This window comes from Rutilus rutilus (assembly GCF_951802725.1).
Source record: "Rutilus rutilus genome assembly, chromosome: 25".
Lineage (NCBI taxonomy): Eukaryota > Metazoa > Chordata > Actinopteri > Cypriniformes > Leuciscidae > Rutilus > Rutilus rutilus.
In genome coordinates, this window is record NC_140229.1 from 26,223,255 (window position 1) to 26,246,347 (window position 23,093).

The window sequence follows — 23,093 nt, forward strand, 5'->3', positions numbered from 1 at the left end:
GTCCTGACTCTATATGGCACATCCCAGACAGCAACATAGTGTCGGCCCAGATCCGGGCCACATCTGGCACACCTGGATTCAACGCGTGCCGGATGTAGGCCAGATCTGGGCCGACACTATGTTGCTGTCTGGGATGGCACAGTTTTTCGCCTTGTGAACTCTTGATCCAACGGATGACCGGATATTGTCTGTGAAATTTCGCAGAGCATCTCACACAGTGTGGTCACATGACTTCAGGAGACTTGGAATATAGTGCACAGTTTGTATGAGGAATTTTTTAAATGATGCCGTGCTCACTGTGGTCACTCTAAACCATTGTTGTATTGAAAAGAGTTTTGTGAAGAGTTATAAATAAAATCTTGTGACCATGCTATATTGTGAATATACAGTGGTTGGACAACCCATTATTATAGAGATTAATATCATTTGTGTAGGCTATAGTGGAAAAACAAACATTGTGATTATCTTTTATCATTTTGTTGTTTATATTCTCTAGTTTGTACATCCATGCAGTATAAGTGGTTTCCGGCAGGCCACATGTGAAACGGGCGACTTGTCAGACGTCCAAAAAGCAACAGTAGTTTTCAGAACAACAGTCTTAATGATTATTACTGTGCCCACAAAGCATGGCAAGACTTCATCAGCAAGAAGAAAAGAGGGCAAAAACCGAACGTGAATGATAGGGACCATCAAACGCTAAGCAGCAAAGTGCGGCAAACCTCAATATTCACACTGAAGCAAGGCTGTAAACATGTCTTGAACACACAACGTTTTTATAATTGTAGTTTTGTAATTGGTCTAATTGTAGTTATGAAATAATCATAACTTTTTGCAAATAGGCTTATTATTTTATTTTAAAATATACATTCACTCTTATTTGTATATATAATGTCACAAATGCAAAACGTTTCTAGTCTCGTCACATTCAGCTGTGCATTACATGAATCATGTGTTAAATGTTTAGCTTACACCTTACCACACACTCTTTCACTGCTAAAACTAAAGTGTCATGTTGTATTTCGCACTCGCCCTCTGTGAACAGTAAGCTTTCTCTTTTATTCGATCGGTCATCTCTATCACTTTGACATTGGCGAGCGCTGTTAGACCGCAGAGGCAGACCAGCCTAAAAACTTTTGGTCATCCTAACAACAAACAGAGTAATGCATAAGTAGCAGCATCCAGAACATCAGCCTCTCATATTTTCTGAAACATACTTGTTCTTCTGAAGGAACTTGTGCAGCGGGCCGAGCTCCGCGAGCTCCATGACCAGCATGAGGTTCTCCGCTTCACAGATGCCGATCATGCGGACGATGTAGGGGTTATCCAGCTGCTGCATGACGTTAGCTTCCCGCAGCATCTCATCCTTCACCGCCGCATTATCATCATCGTTCTTCAGGATCTTCACAGCAACAACCTTCTGCGTTCTGAAAGAAACATGCACATATATACAGATAGATTGCATTTGCATGAGTTTTACATTTACAGGCTATTACAGGAGATCGCGTTTTTGCTGTAGCGGTTTGCCTAAACACATTAGAGATGCTGCTACTGTACAGGGTTTTACAGGACAACTGAAAACACATCTGTTTTCAATAGCTTTTAAACAGTGACCATTTTATTATATGTGTTGCCTATGTGATGCTTTTTTCTATTCTTTTTTCTATTGCTATGCAGTGCAAATGTGGGGCGTTTTACCCCTCAGCGTAGGGGGCGTTTTACCCCACAAGCTCGAGTAAAAAAAAAAAAAAAATTTTTTTTAAATATAATTATATTCCTTATAAATAATATATGATCTCAAACTACAGACTTCACTATTCATCTATCATACATCACTGCGATATCCTGCAAAACAATATTCTCTTAAACACTTATTTACTAATATCTGAAAATTATAGCATTTACCATGTAATCCTCTTCTCTTCAAATGTGTCGCTGGTGTCAGCTTCTCCATAGAGATTTGTATATCCCCGTTATCAACGTAGTGCATAGCAACAGTAAACATGTATCTTGACTACTTTTAGTGGTTATTTTGGGAAAAACAGGTGGGGGGCGTTTTCCCCCACTCTACCCTAAGTGTAATAAAGTGTAAGTGTAAATAAGTGTCCCTTTTTTTACAAAACTTTACTTTTACAAAATTAACTCTTTCCCCGCCACTGACGGAATTTTCCGTCATTTATGAGACTTTTGTTACTTTTGTGTGCTTTTATTATCTAAGTATCAAAAATGCTGTCGGGGGAAAGAGTTAAGAACAAGGACTGACATCAGGTTTTGTTTTTTTCATTTATTAATGAAGCCACTGTAAACTGAATTGCTATAAATTCTCTCATACTTGTACAATACTATTGTATTTTGTTTTGGCGACTTGGCTAGGTTTATTGTAAATGGAAAAAGAGTTAATTTCAACAAGTTTACCATCGTCAGCCTTGAAATCAGTCTTGATTTTTCACTGAAATGCCCCCAAACTCACGGCTTAAAGAAACTTTTTGCACCTGTAAAATGATCTTTCAGTTAAATTACAAATTGGTATTGATCTTTATTGATCTTAAAGGGGAAAATTTGAATGTTGATAGTACAATTTAGTTTTTACGCATTTTGTGCTGTTGATGAATAGCAATACATGACGAAACACACTTGTGCAACCAAACCGTGTCTCCCATTATGCTTTGTGTCAAGAAATTACATTCAGTAGTGGCCAAAAGTGACGTCCAGAGGGGGTATTTGTTTTTAATGACCTTAGAAGTTCGATCAAAACCCTAGAAGTTAAACCATCAAAATATGAGGAAAATATTTTATATATCTTTTTTAAATATTTTAAATATGAGGGAAGAACAAAACACTTGGTTAAGGTTTTTACCTGACAAAATTATTTGGCAAAAAAATCAAACTACAACTACAGTTTTTATTCCTATACCAAAAAATGCATAAAAAAACAAACAAAAAAAGCTCACAGGAAAAGGCATACATTGACTACAACATAATCAGTTATTAATATTTAGTTAGTTAGTTCTCATTTTCTTTGTATGGCAGCCAGACAAAACTGATATGCAAAATTTGGCATCTTTCATTGCGTTATTATCTCACTCCAAGCACATACTAAATCTTTAACACATTTTTTTATGATATTTGAATAATTGGTGTAGATGTCAGTTTTCCTAGGATATCACTTTTGGCCAGAACTGTAGATAAAGCATGACATGTCAAAGATGTCTTAGTTATCTTAATTCTAAAGTTTACAAAAAATAGAGACTAAACTTATCAACAAAACAACGTTTAAATGGAGAAGTTTTAAAACACAATTTCCAGAATGTTTGAGAAATATCAATAAAACACTACCTTACAAGTCCTATAATAAACATAAACGGCAACTTTAGTTGCATGTTATTGACGTAGTTGCTAATACATTGGTGTATTGTTTGTTTTTTGATTGAAGTAAAAAGAAAATTCAGGTTTATAGAATACAATACCAATACATCATTCTTTTGGATACAATTTTTAAAAGCAAGAAAAAGAACTTATAAGATCTAAGACAAAAGTTTGTTTGATTGACTGTGAATTTTTGGCCACCGGATTTGATCCTTAAAATACAAATTTAAACAATCCACATGAGATTTGAATGAGTTTTCTGTATGAATTTGGTTGACTAACTTTTTCATCTGGTAGACCCCTCTTAGGACAGTGCCAAAGTTTCCCGATCCCAGCTCTCCATCTTCCAGAGTCAGGTCGCTCCGGTTCACCGTAGTCGATCGCAGCTCTTCAGGATCTGCATAGGGACTTTCATACACCTGCGTGTCCATTGGCATAGCCTCTATGAACACACAGAGCACAGAGTTTAGGATTACAAGAACTACATCGGGCTCGGGTTTACACTACCAGTTCAAAGTTTCAACAGACCTGATCATTCTTGATTATTACAACTATGAAAATCAAACAAATGGAAGTATATCTACAGTCCAGCTGCATTTAAAATAGTGAGCCAGACATATCTTTTCCTTCACCGTCTACTTTACTTACATCCATTAAGAAATCCATATATAAGCACAATTTACACTCACCTAAAGGATTATTAGGAACACCATACTAATACTGTGTTTGACCCCCTTTCGCCTTCAGAACTGCCTTAATTCTACGTGGCATTGATTCAACAAGGTGCTGAAAGCATTCTTTAGAAATGTTGGCCCATATTGATAGGATAGCATCTTGCAGTTGATGGAGATTTGTGGGATGCACATCCAGGGCACGAAGCTCCCGTTCCACCACATCCCAAAGATGCTCTATTGGGTTGAGATCTGGTGACTGTGGGGGCCATTTTAGTACAGTGAACTCATTGTCATGTTCAAGAAACCAATTTGAAATGATTCGAGCTTTGTGACATGGTGCATTATCCTGCTGGAAGTAGCCATCAGAGGATGGGTACATGGTGGTCATAAAGGGATGGACATGGTCAGAAACAATGCTCAGGAAGGCCGTGGCATTTAAACGATGCCCAGTTGGCACTAAGGGGCCTAAAGTGTGCCAAGAAAACATCCCCCACACCATTACACCACCACCACCAGCCTGCACAGTGGTAACAAGGCATGATGGATCCATGTTCTCATTCTGTTTACGCCAAATTCTGACTCTACCATCTGAATGTCTCAACAGAAATCGAGACTCATCAGACCAGGCAACATTTTTCCACTCTTCAACTGTCCAATTTTGGTGAGCTCGTGCAAATTGTAGCCTCTTTTTCCTATTTGTAGTGGAGATGAGTGGTACCCGGTGGGGTCTTCTGCTGTTGTAGCCCATCCGCCTCAAGGTTGTGCGTGTTGTGGCTTCACAAATGCTTTGCTGCATACCTCGGTTGTAACGAGTGGTTATTTCAGTCAAAGTTGCTCTTCTATCAGCTTGAATCAGTCGGCCCATTCTCCTCTGACCTCTAGCATCAACAAGGCATTTTCGCCCACAGGACTGCTGCATACTGGATGTTTTTCCCTTTTCACACCATTCTTTGTAAACCCTAGAAATGGTTGTGCGTGAAAATCCCAGTAACTGAGCAGATTGTGAAATACTCAGACCGGCCCGTCTGGCACCAACAACCATGCCACACTCAAAATTGCTTAAATCACCTTTCTTTCCCATTCTGACATTCAGTTTGGAGTTCAGGAGATTGTCTTGACCAGGACCACACACCTAAATGCATTGAAGCAACTGCCATGTGATTGGTTGATTAGATAATTACATTAATGAGAAATTGAACAGGTGTTCCTAATAATCATTTAGGTGAGTGTATATTTGTCAATCCAAAAGCATTTAGATCAACTTTTTTTTAAAGAGTCAGGTGTGCAACCTTTGACTGGAAGTGTAAGTGTTGAAGCAAAACTAAGTAAACTAACCTGTGCCGAAGATATTAGGATTCGGAAGTTCACCCCTTGATCTAATGTTATAGGGATTTTCAAGGTGACCCTACAAGCACACAACACAATTACAATTACGAAAATACACAAATCCACACAGAAAAAGCGGATAAGACACAGGCATGTTATCTGAAACGCCTGCATGCATCAATGGGAAAGAAGGACAGGTTCAAACCAAACTTTCCTGTGTTCTTCATGGCACCTTAAATCAGAATTAAATGCATAATTACATTTACTGAGATGTTTCAATGGTACAGTAAGTGAATGGCAGTTCTTCAGCATTATGCATGATGTGGTCAGTGTCCATGAAGAAGAGGAGAACCTTCTTCTAAAAGGTCAAAAAGCCAACACATAGTGTATAAAAAAAAATAAAGAAACAACACAAGAAAAGAGATCTCTTGCAGATAGGATTGATGATTATGTGATTTATATCATTAAAAAGGAGTGATAGAAAAGGAGAATGAAAATATGGATGTATGATTAGGGGAATTCAACTGTTAGAAGCTAGAAAAGCATCTAGACAATATCAACACAAATGATTGCCATCTCTTCCAAAACAATCATTGCCTTTGTTCCAACCACTGAGCAACTTGTGAGTCATATAATAAATAACACTGCTGATACACTATTGTCCATTGACTAATTTCAGTGGACAATAGCCAGAGGTGTCTCAAAAGGGAGATCAATTATGCGACCTCCCTTTTAGACCAGCATTTGAGCCAGAAGTGCTATGATGTACATTATCAAATGTATAGTTCAGAATCTAATTTCTCATTGGATGAGCTGCTCTGGACAAGCCGTTGTGAAGATGTGACTGAAGGCAACGTCTGTGACCACACTTTATATATTGATGTGCCAAATTGCTATGTTGCTTCCCAGACTGCAACATAATGTCGGCCCAGATCCGGCCCGCATCTGGGCCGTGTGGAATCCACGTGTACCGGATCTGGGCCGACACTATGTTGCAGTCTGGGCTGGCAGCTGTAACCAGTTGCTATTCGGATTAAAGTAGTTAATATGAAAAATGCAAAGGTCAATAACAATGTAAAGGTCTTAGTTGTCACTTTTAATCAATTGAATGCATCCTTGTTGAATAAAAGTAATAATAATAATTTTGAATAAATAAAATAAACGTATACTGACCTAAAATTTCCGAACGATAGTATAACGTCATTTTAAAACGACAAAAACGCTGAGTAATCCAGGCTCTCATTAATTGTCTTTTTTTCCTCAGATGGATGTTAGAGCCAAATACCCCCCCCCCCCCCCCCCCAAATATATATTTTGTAATAAATAGTGTAAATACTGTAACCAACCTTGCCAATGCAGCTTAGAATGTAAATACATTTTCTATTTTTGTTTTATTGTTGAAGAAGAATGGTAAAACATCTTAAACCAGTCTAGCTGGTCTACTAAACCCCACTAAAATCAGCCAAGACCAGCAAACCAGAGTAAATGTTGTATATAATATAAACTATTATTAATATTAAAGTATTATAAACACTTTTAACAACAGAAAAGTAAAAGGGAATATAATGTGCCCTGATTTATCCACCTTATTTTGCATCAAGGAAACACGAATGTACAACTCTTCCGACTCATTAGCTGCAATAGGGAAATAACCAGAGGAATAACAAAGTGCAGTAAACGGTAAAACTATTTGCGCTCCAAACCCGCAGCGTGTTTATGATTTTGCTAATGAATTAAAATATCATGATAAAAAAATAAAAGCATAACGGACTGTTTCTGTACAGCTAAAAAATATCTGGGAGCAAATGACACCGGAAGCCTTGCACATTCAAGCCAGAAATGGACACGTCCATCGTCTTGCGTTAAAAATAAGGTGGACAGGCAATCAAGGAGAAATGATGTGTAAAATGGACTGAACAAAAACTGTGTAAAAGGCAACTATTCTTATAACTGAACGGAGAGTAAATGTATCCATATTTATACGGATGAAAACAGTGAAAGTGAGTTATTGCTGGTGATTGGATGTGATGTACAGGGCAGTGAATGGAGGAAGAGATCAGAGAGGGTGTAAGGCGTCCCACAGGCAAAGTTAGAAGCAAAAACCACACGCAAGCAGACGGGTGTCCTACCACTGCCAGTGGGGGATAAGGAGGACGAGAGGGGGGTGTTAGTGCACCTTTTTTTGGCCAGGTTTGGGGAAGGAGTATGATTTGATTCTGGAGAGAAATCCACCTGTGGCACCTTGCTAGAAACCACAATTTTAAAGAGCATAAGGTTATTTTATCCTACACTATTTGATGCTTATATTTAATGCTTAACATCTATGAGCCATTAGTATTGTGTTATACATTACAACAACAAAGCTAAACGCACACAAAATTAGTTTCTTCAATAAATAATTCACTCTGCAAATTCACCAATTCAAATGTATATTCACATTTCCAAAGGCCATTGTGTTAAATGGACTGGTACAGTCTAGGTCAGTGGTTCTCAGCAGGCTTTGCTTCAGGACCTAGATTTTACACTTTTACAAGTGGTGTCCCAATGCAGGGTCAGAATTGTTTATTGTATTGAAGTAGATAAAAATGTCCTTATGAAATTTTGAAATGCATTCTATAAACTGTCAAAACCCAAATTAATTAACATGCCATAAGCTGAATGAATAAGAAAAATGACCATTTACCATGGCTTCTAAATGCCTCTTGAACTTCAGTGGTTTCATGCTCTTGGCAGCCAATAATTTAGAAAAAATAAAACAAATTGTTGTCAGAACATATCAAGTTTATCCCTAAATCACTCATAATCCGCATATTTTTTTGTACCTTGCTTAGGTTTTTGAGGATCTTTGAGATATTTTGCTATCTCAAGTCAGATTATATGGAGCCACTATAAGGACACACGATGGGGGGAAAAATCTGATCGGAGGAAAAGTTTTGCGTTCCACAAAGAAATGTTGTCGAAAATAGTTTTTCTTAGGGAACACAAAACATTTGCAATATTTCTCAGAGGAATGTAAAGGTTTTTCAAGCGAACGTGCGAGCAAACACGGTCTTTCTGGGATGAACACAAAACTTTTTGTGAACAAACGCAATCTTTCTTGGATGAAAGCGAAACTTGGTGCAAAGTTTTCTCTTAAATGCACAACTTTTGTTAGAAAATGCAGCCCAAAAGCATTTAAATATATTTCATTGTGCATTATTGCATTTTGCATTGTCTTTCCCTATTGTCCGTGGCACCATTTTTGGGACACGACCCAAATGAACTAAATTGAACCATCACTGAACTTACTCAAGCTGGATTGTGATGCTATTTTCTTCTAGAAACAAACTTTGTTGCATTATTTTCATGTTATCACTGTAAAGCTGCTTTGAAACAATCTGTATTGTAAAAAGCACTATATAAATAAAGCTGACTTGACTTGACCATTTGAGAACCACTTCTCTATGCTTTATCACACTAGCAATAACATTATTTAAAATGAATGAGCAGAAAAAAAGTTTCATTTCCTTAATTATTTGTGTGTGAAACAATGAACAATTGTTTGTGGATATTTAAAACAGTACAATAGCCCTCAGAGTGGTTCATACTGTCAACATGCCAGTGCATTTGAATGTCAAAGCATGTTCACGTAAACTGGTATTACAACACATTCTCACCGTGTGTTTGTTGTAGTCGTGAAAGTACTCACCGCTGAATGATGTGCTGGTCTCGGGCAGGACTCGGTTAGCACTCGGAGCAGGCCGTCAGGCTTGTACGAATAGTGTTCTACCAGCTATAATATATTGCACATCGATGTCAAATTCTGGGCATCATCACAGTCTCATTGTTTCAGTACATTGTTTTTGACAAATGATGGATAAACTATCATCTATCTAACGCCAAGTGTACTTTCCTTTCATTTTTTGCTTCTTCACATGCTCTCGATCGGCACACATTTGAAATGCTACACAGTAACGCAGTGTTGTGACACATCACCAATATCAAGCCATTTCTATATATTAAAATACATTTTTAATGCACACCCACCTAATTCGAACCATGCAGCGCTCTTCTAATCACAAAGTGATAGATGTTTGTCAAGGCTAGTTACTGGCCTTCTGTAGCTTAACCTTTGCTAAAGCTTTGATGCAGTGCATAATGCACAGCCACGCAACTATTCACCCCCAACCAGGAAATCTAAATATAACACGTCATTTGCCCTGTTGGTCACCATATTCAAGACAATTGTCTACCTCTACAAGACTCACTTTATTCTGATGGTCCACTTTAGACATTCTACTGACTATAAGTAACTTTGCAACTACATGTCAACTTATTCTACTAACACGCCTAAACTGACAGTCTAATAATACTCTAATGAGAGTTAGGTGACATGTTAGAAAACGTTAGTTACTTATGTTTACTTGTAACTTTTCAACTACATGTCAACTAACTCTCATTAGAGCATTAGTAGACTGTCTGCTTAATATCTGCTAACACTTTATTGTGATGCTCCTCCAACAGATACTCTACTGACTGTAAGTAACTTTGCAACTACATGTCAACTTAATCTACTAAACCTAACTGTCTACTAATACTCTAATGAGAGTTAGTTGACATGTAGTTGTACAAAGTTACTTATATACTGAACAAAATTATAAACGCAACACTTTTGTTTTTGCCCCCATTTTTCATGACCTGAACTCAAAGTTTTAAGACTTTTTCTATGTACACAAAAGGCCTATTTCTCTCAAATATTGTTCACAAATCTGTCTAAATCTGTGTTAGTGAGCACTTCTCCTTTGCCGAGATAATCCATCCACCTCACGGGTGTGGCATATCAAGATGCTGATTAGACGGCATGATTATTGCACAGGTGTGCCTTAGGCTGGCCACAATAAAAGGCCACTCTAAAATGTGCAGTTTTACTGTATTGGGGGGGTCCGGGAGGGTCCGAAAACCAGTCAGTATCTGGTTTGACCACCATTTGCCTCACGCAGTGCAACACAGCTCCTTCGCATAGAGTTGATCAGGTTGTTGATTGTGGCCTGTGGAATGTTGGTCCACTCCTCTTCAATGTGTGAAGTTGCTGGATATTGGCAGGACCTGGAACACACTGTCGTATACGCCGATCCAGAGCATCCCAAACATGCTCAATGGGTGACATGTCCAGTGAGTATGCTGGCCATGCAAGAACTGGATGTTTTCAGCTTCAAGGAATTGTGTACAGATCCTTGCAACATGGGGCCGTGCATTATCATGCTGCAACATGAGGTGATGGTCGTGGATGAATGGCACAATAATGGGCCTCACGATCTCGTCACAGTGTCTCTGTGCATTCAAAATGCCATCAATAAAATGCACCTGTGTTCGATGTCCATAACATACGCCTGCCCATACCATAACCCCACCGCCACCATGGGCCACTCGATCACATCAGCAAATCGCAAAGGAGAAGTGCTCACTAACACAGATTTAGACAGATTTGTGAACAATATTTGAGAGAAATAGGCCTTTTGAGTTCAGCTCATGAAAAATCGGGGCAAAAACAAAAGTGTTGCGTTTATAACTTTGTTCAGTGTAGTTAGTACAATGTCTAAAGTGGACCATCGAAATAAAGTGTAACCCAAGATGGTTTTATGACAGATGGTGATAGCATATGCAATAGACAAGCCTGAATATAAATAAATGACTTTTTGCTAATTATCCGAGATCATTATTTTCTACACATACTGTATAGACTTCACCCGCTCTGAAGTCACAAGCAGGTTTGACGTGTCTCTTGACAGGTTTTATTTACCTGCCAAAGTGTGTCGAACTTCTTCCCATCAGGAATGGAGAGTTTGCCAGCCCTGTCCTTATCAATGCGATAGTGCATGACTTGGTTATTATGCAGGAGACACAGAGCATAGGACATGTTTCTGCCATCGTTTTCTCTCTGTCTAATTCTGTCAGGAGAAGAGAAAATGATACAGTTTATGTTAAGCAGAAGACAGCTCTAGGACCTCTGGTTATACAAAGATCAACACTAGATGGAGCTGTAGATGTGTTTTTTTAAAACACAGATTCGCTATTCAGATTCAGCATGCAGTGGGTGTAGTTAAACTAATAAATGTTTAATCAAAGTGGAAATAAAGAAATAAACAATAACACATTTCAATTACTTTTTTTTAGCTTTAGAAAAAACTAGAAAGTTGAAAGCTAATGACAAAGTCCTCACGATGATAAAACCGTATTTGTTTTATAAATAAATTCTTTTTTCCATGTTTCTGTAGACTGCATTGCACACACACACACACACACGTATGTTTTAAGATGGTAGCCAGTGATCTATTTAAAGCAGGTGGAGACTGCACACTGCCTCTCTACCCCCACCCAGCCCTGCTCTTGTTTTCCGCCTCCACACACACACACACACACACACACTGCGTGTTCTTCGGTCACTTCAGGAAGTCCTCTCGAACAGTGTCACAGCGGAAACCACACACTGCCTCTTCTCTGCCTCGCTTCTTTCACTTCAGAGCAGTGGTGCTACAGTCCAAACCTGGGCTTAGTTCATACAGCCACACATACAGTCATCAGTTTAATCTATTTCCAAGTTATTTCTTTGCAATAGTTTTGGGATTTCAATTGTAAGGTTTGCGACTAACTCAAAATGTTTTATAAAATCTTAATCATGATATTTAATTACATTAAAGCACATGAAAACAGTCATAATTGACTTCAATTTAATGGAAACGCTACATTATTTAGATTCATGTAATGCACGCAAAATAACAAAATACCACTTTTACTTCGGTCTCCTTAGCAAAATTAAATTAAATTTTTAATTATTTTTTAAATCCTGCTGACACTAAAGTTTTGAACTGTAGAGTAGATCTAGATTATAGCCTATAGCGAATATGTATTCTGGGTGATTCTTAGAAGATGTGATGAAACCCAAGACCATTTCTCATTTTTCTTGATCTTGGATAGGTCATGTGAATAGGACTTACAGGAATTTTCCGTTGACGTGTGAGCTCCTGCGCAGGCGCAGCTCCGAGTCCTCGCGGTCGATCTTGCCATGGAACCAGGGCATCTTCTCATGCGCTGTTGTGGAGATGAGCTTCTCCAGCTGAGGTCTCTGGCTGATAATGGCCTGCTCCAGAGCCGAACCCTGACACACAACACACAAAACATTTTATATGGTGCTTGCATACAAATGTGTCTTTGCAGTGTGTGGACACAACCACCATACAATGAAAAAAAAACATTCACTGCTTTTTTTATCTTCAAAAAGCCTAAACACTCTCAATAATCAATGATGTCATATTGCTCATGCTCCACCCACGACCACTGACGGACTGTCCCGTATTAGCATATTTAAACCCCTTGACCACTGACAGACTGTCCCGTATTAGCATATTTCCTCCCTCAGCCATTTGTATACTTTCCGCCCACAGCACTTGTGTCTCGTGTGGACACGCCCCACGGAAGAGAGGGGTGGGGTGAGCAGTTGCTCATTATCATTTAAAGAGACATACACCGAAACAGGTCGTTTTTGAGGAGGTAAAAGGGTGTTGTTTTACACAACCATTGAGGAATTTTAACCAAAGTATGTTACAAACTTTACACGAAGACCCTAAAGAATCATATCAACTTGTGGAAAATGGGCATCCGATGACTCTCTTAATGCAGCGCAGAGGCGACTAAATGTTTTCACAATTGCTGCAAATGCTCTGTAATCCACACACATACACAAGCTCTTGAAGCCCCGCCCCCTGTGCCAGGAGCAGCAGCTCATTTGCATTTAAAGGGACACACACGAAACGACGCGTTTTTGCTCACCCTAAAAAAGGGACAATTTTAACATACTGTAAAAAATGATCTGAGTCGTATTTTGAGCTAAAACTTCACATACACACTCTGGGGACAACAGAGATTTATTTTACATCTTGTAAAAAGTGTCATTATACCACCCCTTTAATGAAAACGGATATAGTTCTAAAAATCGTAGTTCACACAACAACTATAACGATAACGGCACGGTGAAACGATATTGTCGCTGGAATCCCTTTCAGAACGTTTTTCACCCAGCTAATGAACAATAAAAACACTGACAGCCAATCAGAATCCATCCTGCTGTAAAGAGCTCGAGCATTTAAAGTGACAGACAACAAAACTAGAGAGCTCGCTTAGACAAAGATCTAAACAAGATATCGTCCGCTGGTGTGGACGATAATATAGTTATCGTTATGCGGTTATACTTTAAACTAACACCAACCTGTAAATTCCAAGTTTGTTTGACATACTGGCGGATGAGCTGCTCTTTGAGGTCTTCAAAGGGACCCACTTTGGGCTCAGTGCCCCGTGGCCGGTTAAAGGGCCTCTTCAGCAGGCACACGAGCCCGTCAGACTCCTGCGAGTGGTAGTCGATCACATCTATCGGGGTTCTGTGTGACTTGCCCCCTGCGATGGCGTACATGTCGTTGATCTCCCTCTCGATGGTGTAGTGGTAGAGCTGGCGGCCGTAGGACACGGAGAGCGCGTACCCGCCGAGGAAGCTGCGGCTCTGGCGGAGCAGGTACAGCCCGTCGCCCGCGCCGCCCTGACGCAGGTACTCCTCCGCCTCCTCACGCGTGATGTTGCCGAAGAAGTACGGCAGCATCTGCACCTTGTCCACCATGACTGCGAAAAGCCTAGAGGATCGCTAATGACCTGCGAAAGGACAATGTGGAGATCATTTCTATCATATCTTTTATGAAAAATCATTGAGGCTTCAATCACACACATCCACACGTGTACAGTACACATTTAAATAGGCTTCAATCTAGAGATGAAACCCTGTGATGATAATGCCAACCTTATGGATGCCATTTAATGAATTCGCTTAATAAAAAGCTGTTGTAAAGAAAATGTATGGCCTTAATATTAAAATTTGTTGGCTACACTCAATGGCAAAAATTGGCTACACTTTTGTTGTAGGGGAGAGCGGGGCACAAAGTAACGCTTTTTGACTTTCTCAGTTTGTGTAAATCTCCTTATGGTTCAGAGTATTTATTTTTCCCCACATTAATTTCCCACGTCTAGTAGAATTATGTGGTTTTGTTTTATTAATACAGTATATACTTTTTTCTTGATATACCCCGAAAGAATGGAAGTGAAATGTGACAACATGCCCCATAGGTGGGGTACATTGTAACATGTGAGGGGCACATTGTAACATGACCATATGACAGCTTAAAATGTTATCTGATCTAATAAAAAAAATATACAAGACAAAGTAAAATATTTTCTAAACAAAATACAATTAAAAAACTTTTTCATATAAAATAATGGCAATTCTTAATAATTAAATATAAACTCATTTTTGAGTTTGGACTACGAACACATGAAAACAGCTATACAGCATAGTTCAAAACAAATAAATAATTAGTCATTTCTGAACATTGATTCTCAGTCTTTATTCACCTTTTTCTCATGTTTTCTCAATAAAATTAATAAAAGTATAGAATATAATAGCATATTTCTAATAGGGGCTCATTGTAACGCAGTGTGACAACATGCCCCACCTGCACAACTGGGATTTAAACCCGGCTAGTGTCTTCTGCTAGTTAGCGACGCATTAAAGAACTATCTCAACTGTTAAATAACATATTGGAGATTAAAATAATATCAGATTTGTCTAATTTTAAATAAACCCAAAAAATAGAGATGAAAAAATTAACTTAAGTAAGAAATTTACCTTTGCTATGGTTTAATAAATGTCTAAGGATATCTTCCAAAAAATTTTTTTCTCTATATAGTGTTGATATGGCAACTAGTAAATACACTAAGTTTCGTCATGCTAGCATGTGTGGAAGTATTTAAAACAAGTGTGTTACAACTAGCCCCGTGTTACGTTGTGCCCCGCGCTCCCCTACACTCTTTTGTTGGCTAAAAATGCTGGGTTGTCTTAACCCAGTTTTGGGTCAAATATGGACAAACCCAAACGTTGGGTTAAAAATGTAATTTAAAATTTTGACCCAATGTTTGGGTTTGTCCATATTTGACCCAAAGTTGGGTTAAAACAACCCAGAATGTATGTGGACAATAAGACATTACAGACTAAATGTTGTGCCTAACAGCTGCAATTAAAAGAATCAAAACTAAAATACTGGACCAATGTTCATTTACATTATACATGTGTATATATATATATACACACACACACACACATGTGATATACATGTGACCCTGGACCACAAAACCAGTCACATGATTTATACATAATCTGAAAGTTGAATAAATAAGCTTCCCATTGATGTACGGTTTGTTATGACAGGACAATATTTGGTCGAGATACAACTCTTTGAAAATCTGGAATCTGAGGGTGCAAAAAAATCGAAACATTGAGAAAATCTGCTTTAAAGTTGTCCATTTATGTTCGTGATTGTGCTGCATTCACTCACAAAAATAAATGTTTTATATATTTACGGTAGGAAATTTACAAAATATGTTCATGGAACATCTTTACTTAAAATCCAAATGATTTTTAGCATAAAAGAAAATGGATAATTTTGACCCATTCTATGTATTGTTGGCTACTGCCACAAATATACCCGTGCCACTTGTGACTGGTTTTGTGATCCAGGGTCACATATATATATATATATATATATAATTATATATTTAAGTACTGAGTAATATTAAGCAACTACATGTACTCACTATAGGGTTAGGGTAGGATTAGGATTTGGTTGAGGGTTAGTTGCATGTAATTATGCATAATTTACTGTTATTACTATGGTAAGTACATGTAACATATGTAACAAGGACAATCAAATAAAATGTTAGCCATATTTTTAGTGAAAAATCAGTGAGGCTTCAATCACACACCCACGAGTACTGTGCACATTTAAATACAATCTAGAGATTTAACCCTGTGACGATAATGCCAACCTTATACAAGATGCCATTTAATTAATTCACTTCATAAAATGATGCTGTAAAGAATATTCATATTGAAATTTGTAGGCTGTTATGTACTGTATAGCATAAGACATTACAAACTGAATGTTGTGCCTAACAACTGCAATTAGCCATTAGCGTAATACATTTTTTAAAGAAATAAAATATTGGACCAATGCGGTAATCATTCTTTTAGCGATTTACTTTACTTCATTACACACTTGTCCCTTTGATGCATTCTGTCAGCTCACACTCTCTCACACTGTTTACTAATTTTGTGTGTTCTTTAATTCTGTTATCTTTAACACTGTTATCTTTACTGTTTCATTTTAATCTGTTTCTTATCATTTTGAGATATGATCACTTAATGTATAGTAAATATAGAGATATAAATATGAATTTTGTTTATTTCCTTGTTTATTTACGTATTTACACTACAAGTAAATGAATTGGCATAATCTGAATTGGCAAAACATTTCCAGGTGGAAAAACTTGAGAAAACTCAACTAAATATGAGTAAACTAAACGTATATAACCATTGTTTCAAGTCACAAATGGATTACTTCAAGTCAAATGTTCTGAAACCGCATAAGCTTGAGTTCAAAATTCAAAACTTGTCACGACAATTAGAGTTAAAGAGAAGAAAAAAGCTCAAATGACTTAATGGGGCTATCTGTTATTAATGTTTCCCACATTTTCTACAATAGTAAACTCTGAAATAACACAAAAATAGAAGTGTGAGAATCATTTAATGATGAATATTAAACGGATCATTACAGTCTGTCAAACAGGAGTTTCTTATCTATGGTTGTTTCACCTTCACCACCATGTCCAAATCATTAAAAAATATATATTTTTAAATGTATACATAGTCACATTTTATATATATATACACAAAATGAATTTAAGATCAAACAGGTTTTGAGAGTCTTTCCAAACCTTTGACTGGCAGTGTATTTTATTTAATTTCCCCCCTTTTTGTAGCAAAACTAAAAACATCTTTTAACTTGTGTAAGAAGTTAAAAGATGAACGACATGCGCCTCTGAGAAACTAGTTCACGCAGAAAGAGGAAGCGGTCAAGTCTTTTGCAATAACATTTAGACTCTACTACTTAAGCCCATTCCCATCATGCGTGCTTAAAGATGACTACTACTGCAACTATACAAGCCAAGGTCACACAATTAAACACTTTACATGGAAATCACAGATCTCATGCTTCAAGAGAGAAATTGCCAAATGCTCATTTGTGGTATACCACAAAGGAAAAACATTTAGAAAATAGCGTGGCATCATAATCATTATAAATAAAACGTAATCATGCTAACTCAATTTTATCTCAGCAATTTAACCCCAGTCTGATCTCCTTGTATGATATATCTTTATTTAGACTTCTGTTATATGGTCAAAGCGAGCCAGATTACAGTGGCCTGACTAAAAATGAATGACTGAAATACAGTACGCTGTGTCAGCTTTACATTGTGCTACATTTATATCCATCATGCTTCGTTTGTTTTTCTTTTAATTTCCCCCATTATAATGCAAAATTAATGTGCCTGAAGTACAAAATGAAGCAAACAGAAAATACATCCTCTAGCCCTTTTACTAACTAAAAAGCAACCTCAAACACAAGCGCTAATGCAAAACCTCAGGGTCTCGTGTTAATGCATGAAAGAGAAGCAAGTCGAGCGGAGCATCAAATTCAACCACAAAAGATTCCATAAAGAAGAAGACATGGTCAGGTTATTGCAACCAAAAAGCAAAATGAAATGTTTCTAATGGAAAATTAGTTTCAGCTTTCTGAGAAAAAGCAGAAATCCACAAAAGCAACAAAGCAGTAATAAAGCATTAATAGCCACTGGTCAGATGTGTGTTTAAATGATGTAATTTGGGGATTTTATAGTTCTACAGGTCTAAGGCGTTTTGGTGAGATATCATAAAATGTTATACTAAGGTGTATTATACTGGCAAAATTATATTAGAATAGTTTTGTGTCCTATATTAACATTTTCTTGCTTTTTGTTCTATAGAAGAGCTGTGGACTATAATATATATATATATATATATGAAAGGATTTCTGACATTTTTAAAAGCCGTTTCAAATTATACAATTCTTTCATCATAAATTATAATATATAATATAATACCAATTTGGTAACATAAGTGTTGTTATAAGTTTGTCATTAACATCTTTGTTGTACAAGTTTCAAAACCCTATGAATTTCTAATTATTTCCAGGTTAGAAATATATTTTAAATAGCTCCCATGTAGACGTTTGCAGATGTTCCAGATTTTTGGAAGTAATCATTAATAAATGATTGCTGAACTTTTAACACATGCATAAAATAAGTTTGTAACTTAATAAATCATTAAAGACAAATAATTACCTTCTTTAAGAGAATTGAGTCCACGGTTAGAGAAACATCTGATATTTCTGAACAGCTTTGCTTTTAAATTTACTTCAAAGTAATAATGACAGATCAGTTATTGCCACAACAAAGTGCTGTCGCAGATATTACACAGATCATTTAAAACGTTTCTTTTCCCTTTTATTTTCCCTGTACCATAAATAAATGAAGATAGTAGAAAATTATAATATTTATGTACACGATGATCAATTATACAATTGTATAATACAACATTGCATATGAAATATTCAAAGAGAAATCATGTGAAACTGTAATGAAAAGTATTTTTGTCTCACATCAATAATTTAGGCCACTTAATTCACTTCGCCTTATGAATTTGTTCAATTTAACATCATACTTGAGCACACGACCTGACGTATACGTAAAACAGAGAATTAGACATATTCTTACCTTACAAAGTGTGTTGAACTCCCCTCACTTTGGACAAGGACTACATAGCATGTTCAAATTGCTCTAACTGAACAGGATGTGGTATGACCAAAAACTCAGTGGATAGTTCAAAAGAAGCTGTCGATTCGGGAGCACTTACTTCTGTGAGAAACCGTGAGCGTACACTGATGTGTGCATTGCTTTTTCAACTTTGTGTTGCTGTTATTGAACTGACACAAACCTTTTTACTTCAGTAAGTAAATGGAACTATTTGTAGACTTCCTCATTTTAAGAAACTTCTGCCTACTTCCTTTGCTATTTTTTTTTTTTTGTCCTATCTTTAACTTCCCCCTCTCTCTCAGAATGAAAACACTCAATAGCAGATATTTAGTCCAGGAGCAGCCTATGCAATAGTTTGCATTGAACAAACATCACATTGTACAGTTTGTAAAACTCCAGATATATTACGGTCCTGCTCCCCATGTACATATTATACTAATTACAATAATTGTGTAATAACTAGGTACTAACGCTGAACCTAACCTTAACCCATGTAGTTACCTTATATTACCCAGTACTTTCTTAAGTACACTGTAAGGGTGTACTGTCAAATAAAGTCAAAATCAAACCACATGGTTTATGTGCTCCCAATTTAGGTGTCTTCAACATCAATCAATAATTTAATAGTGAACAAACATGTTTCTACATTGCGTCCCCTTGGAATTATAAGGTTCTGTCTGCGTTCTGAGCAGTTTTGAGATATTGAGCTTTAAAGTTTTTGCATTCCATTCGACTGTGTGGAAAGAACCTTTTTAGTTTTTAAATAAAACTAAATAAAAGTTCCAAAATGTACACAACTTAAAAAACAACATCACATAATGTAAAGAAGTGGTCACGGAATAAGAATGACTAAGAATGTGAATAACTAAATTTTGACAAAAATGTCAGATCACCTTATAATTCCAAGGGGACGATTGTACTTATGTATTCATCATTGAGTTAATACTATAATATGATAACAACTAAGCGATGCTTTGCTTAACGGTTAATAATGATGAAATGGTAGCACTTTATTTTACAGGCATACTCCCCATGTACTTATTATAGTAGTTGCAATAATTGTGTAATAACTAACCCTAACCCATGTAGTTACCTTATATTACCCAGTATTTTCAGTGCATGCACTGTAACATAAAATGCAAGCGATGAAATACATACTGTAACTGATGGAAAATGCAAGCCACAGCTGTTGCACAACCAATTAAAACCTGTAAAATATAGCCTGCATATTAATCTGCCACAGTGCTGTAAGAGCAGATGTGTTACGCGGTTCATTGAGCTGAACCCAGCTGTGATGACAAATTGTACAAATTTACATTGCCTCCTTTGTTTACTTTAGTTCTGAGTGTTCTGAGTTACACCTGTTTGCCCGTCAGTCCGCGGTTATATACAACTGTGATCGTCTTAATAAACATAATAAATGCTAAAATCATACGCCTTATGTTGCAAATGCCGACACAGAGGATTGTTTGATTCCAGCAACAGAGAGAAATGCCACACAGCTTCAAGAACAACCATCTGAGAATTTCGCAACTGACTGACATTTAAACCCTGAGTCGCATTTTAAGCTTCAGAAATGCATTTTAAAGCAAGGCTTGAGGCTCTGCGCTCTTGGAGGGAAATCATTTCTTCAAAACTCACTGCATTGTATTTAAATATGTTTCAGGCACAGCATATAATGATTGTGAGGACCCTGCAAATGGTGGCCGCCGTTGATTTTGGGGTTCTGGACATGCGCTCGAGGTCAAAATATATTCCTCCTTTTCTTTCGCATGCAGTACTCTTGTGCCTGTAGTATATTTTTAGAGAATGCGGTGAGTTTTGAAGAAATCAAACTTGTTTTGTGAAGTTTCATCTGTTCTCAGCAGAGGGCGGCACAATGCCGAGATCAACTGGAACGCCTTCATACCACATCTGTTGCTGTGGTTAGCAGTCCTTTATTTTCATAAACTGATCAAAGTTGATCTTATCAGACCAACACGTACTGTATCTCGGCCTTCAGTCTGTTATCATTTTAATGTTTGAATCAAATCTCCAATGCAAATATGATTATGTACAATTTTATACACAAGCTAAACTGATGATTACACTATTCTAGAAATGATATAACTAGAAAGATGTATATTCATTATAAAAATAACCAAATAATAAGAAATATTTCGATTTTTAGTAGTTTATTTCAAGCTTGTTTGGTCTTTTAAGTTATCTTGAGGCCCTCTAGTGGGCCCCGGCCCCCGGGTGCAGAACTACCGCTTTAGATTTTGCTTAAAAACTCATGAAATTCGGTCGTAAAGTCGTAGTCACCAGCCATTAGGCATTGGCAAAACTTGGAGATAATTAAGATGTGCATAAAACAAATGTGCTAAAAACTTGGTATATTGTACATAAATACTGTACATATACTGTTGAGCCGAACATCTTAAAAATATCACTCTACCCAACAGGAAGTCGGCCATTAAGGGTTTTGTGAAAATGAAAATCACACAACTTTTAAATACTCTTAGAGGATTCATGTTGACCAAACTTTTTATGTTTTTGTATGAAGGTTCCCCTTAGGCAAAGTGTTTTCAATCAGGATTGCAAGGCAACATAATGCTATGTCTATCAATAGTATGTTTATTTGGTGGTATAAATAAATAAAACGGGTCATGACATAGTTTATTTGAGTTTTCCCCGAGGTCTCTGTAAAATGTCAGTAAACATTAGGTTACTCACATAACCGCAGTTCTCTGTAAACAAAGCGAGTGTGTGGAAGAATAGTTCACAGGTCATCATAAGGAGCCGATTCCCTTCTCTCACAGTTTCTGCAGTTCACACAGTGAACAATATGTGCAGGTCAATGCATTCGATTCCCAGGAAATTGCATGAACTTATGAAATGTAAACCTTCAAAGACTGTGGAAGTGAGGTTTGCTTATACGCAGCAGACAGACATCATATCAGTTCTCTCTCCATCCCTGACAGAGAGCCTTGATTGGCCAATGTCTGCAAAACAAATAAGGGATGCTGGGAAACAGGAGGCACAGAGGCGAAGGACGGCTATAGGCTTCTTCTGGTGCTGATTGGTTGGAGGGACGGCTATAGGTTTCTTCTGGTGCTGATTGGTTGGAGGGACGGCTATAGGTTTCTTCTGGTGCTGATTGGTTGGAGGGACGGCTATAGGTTTCTTCTGGTGCTGATTGGTTGCAGGGACGGCTATATGTTTCTTCTGGGGCTGATTCGTTGGAGATACAGCTATAAGTTTCTTCTTGTGCTGATTGGTTGGAGGGACGGCTATAGGCTTCTTCTGGTGCTGATTGGTTGGAGGGACGGCTATAGGTTTCTTCTGGGGCTGATTGGTTGGAGGGACGGCTATAGGCTTATTCTGGTGCTGATTGGTTGGAGGGACGGCTATAGGCTTCTTCTCGTGCTGATTGGTTGGAGAGACGGCTATAGGTTTCTTCTGGTGCTGATTGGTTGGAGGGACGGCTATAGGCTTCTTCTGGTGCTGATTGGTTGGAGGGACGGCTATAGGTTTCTTCTGGGGCTGATTGGTTGGAGGGACGGCTATAGGCTTCTTCTTGTGCTGATTGGTTGGAGAGACGGCTATAGGCTTCTTCTGGTGCTGATTGGTTGGAGAGACGGCTATAGGTTTCTTCTGGTCCTGATTGGTTGGAGGGACGGCTATAGGCTTCTTCTCATGCTGATTGGTTGGAGGTACGGCTATAGGTTTCTTCTGGTGCTGATTGGTTGGAGGGACGGCTATAGGCTTCTTCTCGTGCTGATTGGTTGGAGGGATGGCTATAGGTTTCTTCTGGTGCTGATTGGTTGGAGGGACGGCTATAGGTTTCTTCTGGTGCTGACTGGTTGCAGGGACGGCTATATGTTTCTTCTGGTGCTGATTCGTTGGAGATACAGCTATAAGTTTCTTCTTGTGCTGATTGGTTGGAGGGACGGCTATAGGCTTCTTCTGGTGCTGATTGGTTGG

General features: G+C 37.7%; 1 protein-coding gene across 3 annotated transcripts in view; it reads right to left on the reverse strand.

Annotated features, from left to right (window-relative positions):
• syk (spleen tyrosine kinase) overlaps positions 1–19,371 on the reverse strand; it is a 23,987-nt gene extending 4,616 nt beyond the window's left edge. Inside the window, exons 1-10 of one of the 3 annotated variants that reach the window (XM_084400303.1) lie at positions 19,089–19,288; positions 13,606–14,039; positions 12,338–12,498; positions 11,143–11,290; positions 9,052–9,135; positions 8,047–8,088; positions 7,540–7,608; positions 5,373–5,442; positions 3,646–3,805; positions 1,215–1,424 (exon numbers count right to left, since the gene is read on the reverse strand). In XM_084400303.1, coding sequence (XP_084256429.1) covers positions 1,215–1,424; positions 3,646–3,805; positions 5,373–5,442; positions 7,540–7,608; positions 8,047–8,088; positions 9,052–9,135; positions 11,143–11,290; positions 12,338–12,498; positions 13,606–14,007 — 1,346 coding nt within the window. In that variant the 5' untranslated portion in view covers positions 14,008–14,039; positions 19,089–19,288. Of the gene's footprint in view, positions 1–1,214; positions 1,425–3,645; positions 3,806–5,372; positions 5,443–7,539; positions 7,609–8,046; positions 8,089–9,051; positions 9,136–11,142; positions 11,291–12,337; positions 12,499–13,605; positions 14,040–19,088 lie in introns of all 3 variants that reach the window. The other 2 variants (XM_084400304.1, XM_084400305.1) reach the window with 2 other exon arrangements.
• Positions 19,372–23,093: the final 3,722 nt, after the last annotated feature.